General features: G+C 46.9%; 1 protein-coding gene across 1 annotated transcript; it reads left to right on the forward strand.

Annotated features, from left to right (window-relative positions):
• Window positions 1-2,117: 2,117 nt before the first annotated feature.
• On the forward strand, window positions 2,118-5,180 carry LOC138369438 (uncharacterized). Its single transcript, XM_069332682.1, has one exon. The coding sequence runs from the start codon at window positions 2,118-2,120 to the stop codon at window positions 5,178-5,180; it is 3,063 nt and encodes a 1,020-aa protein (XP_069188783.1).
• Window positions 5,181-9,801: the final 4,621 nt, after the last annotated feature.

Consider the following 9,801-nt stretch of genomic DNA (forward strand, 5'->3'; position numbering starts at 1 on the left):
GCCGGAGACGATTAACCACTGGGGTATTGAGGACAGGAGAGTGATTTGTGGTATCACACGAGGCTCCTGACTAGGGCGCTACCCTAGTGTCGCTTGTGGGGTGGCCTGACCAGCGTTGCTGATCCAGAACCTGCCAGCAGACCTGCTGGACTTGTGGTTGACGGCTTCCACGGCGGTGCCCCCAGTGGAACTGTTTTGGCTGGCCTGTGGCCAGGGTAGACTCAGCTTGTCGAAAGGATTCGTCAAAGAGGCCACGAAAGCACCGAGGATTTGGCACCGAGAGTTGGGATCCAGAGTCTTCAGGAGAAGACGATAGTGTATATAATTCCCTTGCGCAGTGTTAATACCCCTCCCCCTGAGTAACCTTTTATATATTATTTATTTGGTGATGGTAATAATTATAATCTTAAGTTCTTAACTTTATTTCCCTTCCCCTTTAAGTTACTTGCGTCACGGATCACATCCCTTGAAAGCCACTACTGGCTTGAGGCCGGATACAACTTCCCCTAATAACATCAGAGTACGAACTCAGTTGCGACCCGAGAGGGCCGTAACATAATTGGCATACCCAGCGGGATCCGTCCCCTTGTTAAGTATGTTTGACAGGGGTGGTGAAGTGGCGTAATCCCTGTATATAATTCCCCCTGTGTGTGACGATTGGGACGTTATACGTCCCAAGCGGTGCTCAAGAGTGACTAAGTGCGATATTGTGCAGTGCAGTGCTCGCTGTGATTAAGCGATTCAGTGGTGCAATATTGTGTAGTGCGGTGCCCGAAGTAATTACGTGCAATATTGGCAAGTGAGGCGCCAGGTGCGATAAAGTGCAATATTGGCGTAGAACAGTGCTCGGTGCGTTAAGTGCTAACGTGAAAGCGGTGTTAAGTGCTAGTTAAGTGTTCCGTCTGTGACAATGGCAGAAAAAGCTACCATCGATGATCTGGATGAGGTTCAGGCTTTTCTGAACAGAGGACTGTCTTGCCAGATTAAAATATCTGAGCAAACCGGAACTTGTGCTAGTGAGCGCCTACCTGGAGATCAAGATCCGTGCCAGTGATTCCCGTGTGGAAATCTTGTCCAAGGTTCACCGGCATTTGAAGGCAGAGAAACAGGAAGGCGAGACTCCTAGTATAAAGGAAGGTGAGGAAATGGCTTCCACTGAACAGGAAGGTAAGAGCAGTGATGTCGAAAGTGATGAGAGTGAACTAAATATAAGTGTGCTCACTGTGAAGATGCGTGAACTAGAGATCCATCGTGAAATAGAATGGAAAAAGCTAGAAATCGCTAAAGAGAGAGAAGAGGAAGGAAGAAAGAGAGAAGATAAGAAATTAGAAATGGAAAGAGAAAGACAAGAAATGGAAAGAGAGCGGTTAGGAAAAGAACTAGAGATACGACGTTTAGAATTAGAACAAGAAAGAGAAAGAGAAGAGCGAGAGCGAGAAAGAGAAGAACGAGAAAAAGAACGAGAAAGAGAAGAGAGACGAGAGAGAGAAGAACGAGAAAGAGAAGAGAAACGAGAAAGAGAAGACCGAGAAAGGGAAGAGAAACAGCGAGAGAGAGAAGAAAATTAAAGACAGAGACAACATGAACTAGAAGTATTACGATTAGGCGGTGGTCGGAGGCCAACAACGGAAACCAGTAGTTTCGATCCGGTAAGAAACATCAAAATGGTCCCCAAATTCCATGAGAAGGAAGTGTCAAAGTTCTTTGCAGCCTTCGAGAAAGTCGCTGCCTCTTTGGAGTGGCCAAGGGAGAATTGGGCCATCATGATACAGTCAGTCTTGACTGGGAAGGCCCAGATCGCCTACTCCACGTTATCCCTTGACGACTCCGGCGATTATGACAAGGTGAAGAAGGTTGTGCTCATGGCGTACCAATTGGTACCTGAGGCGTACAGGCAGAAGTTCAGAAACCTGAAAAAGACCTCAGAGCACACTTTCACAGAATTCGCCACCATCAAGGAGCGACTTTTCCAGGAATGGTGTGCCTCTCGGAAGGTGGAGACCAAAGAAGACCTCGAGCAGCTTATACTGCTAGAGGACTTCAAGGATTGTTTGTCTGGAGACCTGAAGACGTATCTAGAGGAACAGCAGGTAGAGACCTTGAGTGCAGCAGCCACAATGGCTGAGGAATATATCCTGACTCATAGGCCATCTGCTAGGTACGTCCCGAAGACCTACTCCAGATATCCGGCCAGACATAAACCGGAGGATAAAACTGCCCCTCGAAGTGTCGCCAAGTCAACCTCAGATAGTCCTCGGAGGATTAGACCGAAGAGGGATGTATTGTGTTGGACATGCGGCAAGAGAGGACATATTGCTGCGAGGTGTCGTAGCAATACAGGTAATAATCCCCGTAGGGAAGTCATGCTGGTGAACAGTATAGTACCACCGACATCCACCCTAGAGAAGAGGAAAGGACTGTTCGCCCCATATACCTCCCAAGGGCATATAGCCAGTGGCCTTTCAAGTAAGCCCGTGGTAATACTTAGAGACAGTGGAGCGGCCCAGTCTCTAATTCTGGAAACATCATTACCCGAAGGTATATCGGCGAATGAGATGCAGAAGGTAATCCTGGGTGGATTCCCTTCCACCTTGTACGTTGCCCCGTTGGTACAAGTGCATCTAGACTCTCAGCACTTCAAAGGTGAGTGTCGGTTGGCTGTGGTGGATAGTCTTCCCATAAAGGGGATTGACGTAATATTAGCCAATGACTTAGCCCTAGGATTGTTACCCAACTGTCCACTGGTAGTGGATGATCCAGGATGTGAGGAGACCAGTCCTATCGCGGCGGTGCAAACCAGGTCTCAGGCGCACCTTCATGTACCGCTAGATCTAAGCACTTTGTTTGACTCTCCTCCTATCCCACAGGTTACAAGTAGCCATACGCCAGTCCCGCCCGCCCAGATGCCGGTTCCTGAACACTGGACTCGAGCCCATCTGATAGAGGAACAGAAGAAGGACCCTCAGGTACGGAAATTGGCCGACACCATAGACTCTCCTATGAAAGGAGGGGATCTGTATGTATGGTCAAGTGATGTACTGTGTCGCCGGCATCCTCCGAAATACCCCCAGTCGAGTGCGGTAGGTGACCAGATAGTCGTCCCAGCCGTGTTCAGATCTAAGCTGTTAGAAACGGCCCATACCAATAGATTTGCTGGACATGGTGGGATCTCTAAGACTTTCCAACGCCTAGCCAAGAGTTTCTACTGGCCGCATATGAAGGAGGACGTACGTCGTTTTTGCAAAACCTGCCACGCCTGCCAGGTGGCCGGGAAAGCAAACCAGCCTGTCCCCAAAGCCCCTTTATACCCCATTCCATCCATAGGTGAGCCCTTTGAACATCTCATCCTGGATATAGTAGGCCCACTTCCGCCTTCTACCTCAGGGGTGCAGTATTTGCTAACGATACTAGATCGGGTTAGTAGGTACCCAGAAGCGATCCCCCTTAAGACCATCACTGCGAAGGTCTTGGTGAAACATTTGCTCTGGTTCGTCTCGCGATACGGTCTTCCTAAGACCATTCAGACGGACCAAGGATCTAACTTTATGTCCCATTTGTTTCGCCAACAGATCGCCGACCTGGGAATCCGACAGATTACCTCCAGTGCCTACCATCCCGAGTCTCAAGGAGCTTTGGAGCGTTTTCACCAGACGTTGAAGGGCATGCTTCGGAAGTTTTGCTATGACCGGCAGAGTAAGTGGGTTGAAGACCTGCCCTACCTCCTATTTGCGGTAAGATCAGTGCCCAATGAATCCCTAGGAATCTCCCCATTCGAGATGATCTTTGGTCACGCAGTAAGAGGTCCCTTAGAGGTGGCACGAGACCATTGGCTGGACGAGGAAACCAACGAGGACGTTGTGGACTGGTTGTCTACAAATAAAGGCCGGCTGTTCTCAGCCTGGGAGATGGCTACGAGAACCTTGGAAAATACTCAAAAAACTATCAAGAGCAGGTATGATAGGAGGACCAAGCAAAGAGAGTTCCAAGTAGGAGATCTAGTTTTGGTATGTACTCCTACAATAACTGGAAGTTTGAGCGCCAGATTCGTAGGTCCCTACCAGGTTGTAAAGAAGGTTACTAATCTCAATTACCTTCTTAGTACTCCAGACCGCCGGAAGAAAGAAACTTTGGTTCATGTTAATATGATCAAGAAATACGAGGGTCGGGATACACTCCCCATAACCTTGGTGACCACAAACGATGACATTGAGGAGGAAGAGGAGGTGTTAACTAACTCAGAAATTCTGTTAAACTTGCAGGCAAAGTTGACACACGTGGCCGAAGGACATCAACCATCGTTGCTGCAGATGATCCGGGAATACAAACCTATCTTCGAAGATGTTCCAGGATTAACATCTGTCCTAAGGCATGATGTCGAGCTGGAGGAAGGAGTCCGACCTATAAAGCAACACCCTTACCGTCTCAACCCACTGAAGAAACGGGTGGTGAAAGAGGAGGTAGATTACATGCTGAAACACCATCTAATAGCCCCGAGCTCGAGTCCATGGTCGTCCCCGATACTACTAGTGCCCAAACCTGGTAAGAAATACCGTCTTTGTATTGATTATCGTCAGGTGAATAAGGTCACAGTAGCAGATACCTACCCTCTCCCCAGGGTAGAGGAATATCTGGATGCCATAGGTAAAGCTCGTTACCTGACTAAATTTGACCTGTTTAAGGGCTATTGGCAAGTTCCACTCACGGAGAAGGCCAAACCCATATCAGCATTTGTGACTCCCGACGGGCTGTTTGAATGTCAGGTGATGCCATTCGGGATGAAAAACGCAGCCTCCACTTTCCAGAGACTGATGGGTATTGTGTTGCGTGACGTGGAAAACACCTTAGTCTACATCGATGATGTATTCATATATGATGTAGATTGGCAGGATCATCTGCGTCACATAGAGGATTTCTTCAAAGCCATGCTCCAGTCAGGATTGGTGGTCAACCTGCATAAATCTGAGTTTGCCAGAACCTCTGTCATCTTCTTAGGTCATAAGGTTGGAGGAGGATGGATTGCGCCGAAGGCCAGCAAGATAGAGGCAATAGTCCAGTATCCTACACCAGCTACCAGGAAGGACATCTTGCGTTTTCTTGGTATGGCTGGTTTCTATCGTAAGTTTGTCCCTAATTTTTCCTCCATCGCCGCCCCCCTGACAAATCTTTTGAAGAAGGGGTGAAACTAATATGGAATGAGAATTGCCAGGAGGCATTTGAGAGTCTCAAAGCAATTCTAATCTCTTCTCCGATCCTCAGGTTCCCGAGCTTTGAGGATAGATTTATCCTGACGGTCGACGCTTCTGACTATGGCCTAGGGTCCGTATTATCTCAGACGGATGAAAAGGGGGTGGAACATCCTGTAGCCTATCATTCTAAGAAGTTCACCCCCAGCCAGCTGAATTACTCAGTCATAGAAAAAGAAACGTTGGCCTTAATTAATTCCGTCCAGCACTTTGAGGTATACCTAACAAGTAATGGTCACCCTATATTAGTACGGACCGACCATAATCCTCTGAAGTTCCTGGCTCAGTTTAGGCAAAAGAACCTCAGGCTCACCAGATGGAGTCTACATCTGCAACAATATCCCCTCCAGATCGAACACATCAAAGGGGTGAACAACGTAGTAGCTGATGCATTGTCTCGCGTCTAGATCCATGTACTAATTTGGTTTGTGTTTCTCTTTATAGAACCCCAAACCAAATTCTTTTGGTGGGGAGGTGTTACGGACCCGAATTCAGCGTCCGAGCACGGAGCAGTGACGACCGCGCCATCTGTGGGTCAGCTCCCGAAACCCCCTCCAAACGGACGACGACACCTGGTGAGGACGACGTGTACTGGCCACAAGGGCCAGTTTCCAGTCCTGTTCAGCTCACAACACCGCCGCTGCTGACCTCTGGTGAGGTGGTGCTCAGACGACAACGCCATCTATGGAGTGGATAGGTGGACGTTTGTGTCTGAGCCTGTGAGTGAGGTGCTTTAGTATGTCCCAGTTATTGATGACGTGTCTGCTTACAGAGTCGACCTGGGACTGCTGTGATGGGAGTTGAGTCAGTCTACCCAAGGCAGCCGTCTCCATACCTTGTGCTTTGCTGTAGCAGCTGTGAGTCGTCTCCCGGAAGAACACTGTGGTGTTACCCTGCCAGTGAGGTGGCAGTTGAAAGGATCGTCGTACTCGGGACCGACTGCTGGAGACGATTAACCACTTGGGTATTGAGGACAGGAGAGTGATTTGTGGTATCACACGAGGCTCCTGACTAGGGCGCTACCCTAGTATCGCTCGTGGGGTGGCCTGACCAGCGTTGCTGATCCGGAACCTGCCAGCAGACCTGCTGGACTTGTGGTTGACGGCCTCCACGGCGGTGCCCCCAGTGGAACTGTGTTTTGGCTGGCTTATGACCAGGGTAGACTCAGCTTGTCGAAAGGATTCGTCAAAGAGGCCACGAAAGCACCGAGGATTTGGCACCGAGAGTTGGGATCCAGAGTCTTCAGGAGAAGAGGATAGTGTATATAATTCCCTTGCGCAGTGTTAATACCCCTCCCCCTGAGTAACCTTTTATATATTATTTATTTGGTGATGGTAATAATTATAATCTTAAGTTCTTAACTTTATTTCCGTTCCCCTTTAAGTTACTTGCGTCACGGATCACATCCCTTGAAAGCCACTACTGGCTTGGGGCCGGATACAACTTCTTCTAATAACATCAGAGTACGAACTCAGTTGCGACCCGAGAGGGCCGTAACACACACAAAATAATTAAATCAAAATGAAAATATAAATAAAGGATAATTCAATTTATCATTGTAAACGGTAACATTACAGTGAAATCTTAAAGCATTTTGTATAGCGTGTGTCGATCTTACGTACAACATATGGCGCTGTTTTTCACAAAAGGCATGTTTTTACCTGTCACAGGCTTGGCATCTATATAGTAGGTATATATAAACGCGCGTTTTCGAATGGAAAGTTGTGTCAAAATTTCAAAGCAATTGGTGAAGAACTTTTAAAGATTACAGCACGTGTTGTTCTTATGTCAAACCAGATGGCACAGTTTTTAAAAAAAAAAGAATGTTTTCGCCTGTCACAGGTGAGGCATTTATATAGTGGGTATTTAAAAACATTTGCCTATTCGAATGCAACGTTGAGTCAAAATTTCAATGCAATCAGTAAAGAGGTTTCGAAGATTTCCCTCACATGGAACACACATTAAAAATACAGTTTAAAAAATAACATGTTTTTCCTTTGACAAACTTGATATCTATATAGTGTGTATATATAAATCCGTTCGGATGCGAATGGGAAGTTTTGTGAAAATTTAAAAAACAATCGGTGAAGTACTTTCGGAGATGAGCGATTTTGAACAAATGAACATATACATTGTTATTTATATTGGCTAGCTGTACCCTACCACGCTTTGCTGTGGCTTTGCACGCCACAGCAACCTTCACCTTTCTCCCAGTCCTCCTGAACATTCTCCCCTTCCCCGTCCCCTTGTCCCCCCAACCATTCCTGACTCCCCCGTCCCCTCGTCCTCCCCACCATTCCCCCTCTCCCGTCCCTTTGTCCTCCTCACCATCCTCCCACTCCACTGTCCCCTCGTCCTCCTAACCATTCCCAACTGCACAGCCTCTCGTCCTCCCCACCATCCCCCAATCGCCCCCACCATTTGCCATTCCCCTGTTCCCTTGTCCCACCGTCCCTAACTCTCCCTGTCCCCTCGTCCACCCTACCATTACCCTTTCCTCTGTCCCCTCGTCCTCCCCCACCATCCCTCACTCCCGTCCCCTCTTCCTCTCCCATCATCCCTTACTCCCGTCTCCTTGTCCTCCCCATCATTCACCACTCCCTAGTCCGATGCATTCCCAAATGATCTGATGTTCCGATCAGAAAATTGGGAATATCAAATGATCTGATGTTCCCATCACTGATATTTAAGAAAAACTGTTAAAATAAAAAAGAAATGAAAAACAATGAATAAATAAAAAAAAAACTATACTCACGAAATGAATGGTATGGTAAACAACACAGCTCAATTTCATCACAATGTCACACCAAATAATTAAACCAAAATGAAAATAAATCAAAATTTATGAAAATTCAAATTATCAATGAAATCAGAAACATTAAAATGGAATAGTAACATATTTAGTATAGTAAATGTGGCACTGTTTTTTTATTAAATGCATATTTTTACCCTTCACAGGTGTGGCATCTATATTTATATTCACTAAATGAACGGTATGGTAAACAACACAGTTCAATTCCAATGCAATGTCACACAAAAAATAAATCAAAATGAAAAAAATATTGAAATCTATGAATATTTAATTTATCAATGCAATCGGAAACATTGAAATGGAAATGTAACATATTTAGTATAGTATGTGTTGTTATCACGTGCAACAGATGTCACTGTTTTACAAAAAAAGCTTGTTTATACCTGTCACATGTGTGGCATCTATAAAGAATGTATATAAAAACATGCACGTATTTGAATGGAACGTTGTGTCAAAATTTCAAAGCAATCGGTGAAGAATTTTTGGAGATTACAGGGTGTGTTGCTCTTACATCCAACAGATGGTCCTGTTTTTTTCTAAAAACCATGTTTTTTCTTGTCACAGGTGACGCATGTATATAGTAGATATATAAAACACTTGCCTATATGAATGCAACGTGGTGTCAAAATTTCAAAGAAATCAGTAAAGAGGTTTAGAAGATTTCCTTCACATGAAAATCACATGAAAACACAGTTTAAAAAAAAACATATTTTATCCCATCACAGACGTAACATCTATATACTATGTATATAAAATCCCTCTCGGATGAGAATGGAACGTTGTGTTAAAATTTCAAAGCAATCGGTCAAGAACTTTGGGAGAGTAGCGATTCTGAACAAACGAACATTTCCATTTTTATTTAAATAGATTGTTTCTGCCTCACTTAGGCAGTAACGGGGATCATTACTTACCAAACCGTATATGAGGCCTCTTGTTACTTGATCCCACCCGAGTCATGGGGAAGTTACTATGAACTGGCAGTGATAATCAATCTAAAGGAAAAAGAGGGCAAACAATACTAAACAGAACCATCAACAAGTGTACTTCTTAACTATATATCTACATATGTACATAGCATGACACTGTAGGTGTCACTTCACACAGGACTCTATAAAAGTTCCGTAATCTTCTTTCCGGGCGAGTCCACTTATATCTTACACAACCCTAGGTTCCCTCCCTGAGTCTGTCTTTCATGGTCCTCACGCCGGCCAGTCACACTGGTAGAGGCCTCCAGCAACACACTGGCAGGAGACTCCAGCAACACGCTGGCAGGGGTCTCCAGCAACACGCTGGCAGGGGCCTCCAGCAACACGCTGGCAGAGGCCTCCAGCAACACACTGGCAGGGGTCTCCAGCAACACGCTGGCAGAGGTCTCCAGCAACACGCTGGCAGAGGTCTCCAGCAACACGCTGGCAGGGGCCTCCAGCAACACGCTGGCAGGGGCCTCCAGCAACACACTGGCAGGGGTCTCCAGCAACACACTGGCAGGGGTCTCCAGCAACACGCTGGCAGGGGCCTCCAGCAACACGCTGGCAGAGGTCTCCAGCAACACGCTGGCAGGGGCCTCCAGCAACACGCTGGCAGGGGCCTCCAGCAACACGGTGGCAGGGGTCTCCAGCAACACGCTGGCAGGGGTCTCCAGCAACACGCTGGCAGGGGTCTCCAGCAACACGCTGGCAGGGGTCTCCAGCAACACGCTGGCAGGGGCCTCCAGCAACACGCTGGCAGGGGTCTCCAGCAACACGC

Source organism: Procambarus clarkii, chromosome 28 (assembly GCF_040958095.1).
Source record: "Procambarus clarkii isolate CNS0578487 chromosome 28, FALCON_Pclarkii_2.0, whole genome shotgun sequence".
NCBI lineage: Eukaryota > Metazoa > Arthropoda > Malacostraca > Decapoda > Cambaridae > Procambarus > Procambarus clarkii.

Coding starts and splice junctions, on each gene's coding strand:
- LOC138369438 (XM_069332682.1), top strand. CDS start 2,118: ATGGCTGAGGAATATATCCTGACTCATAGGCCATCTGCTAGGTACGTC.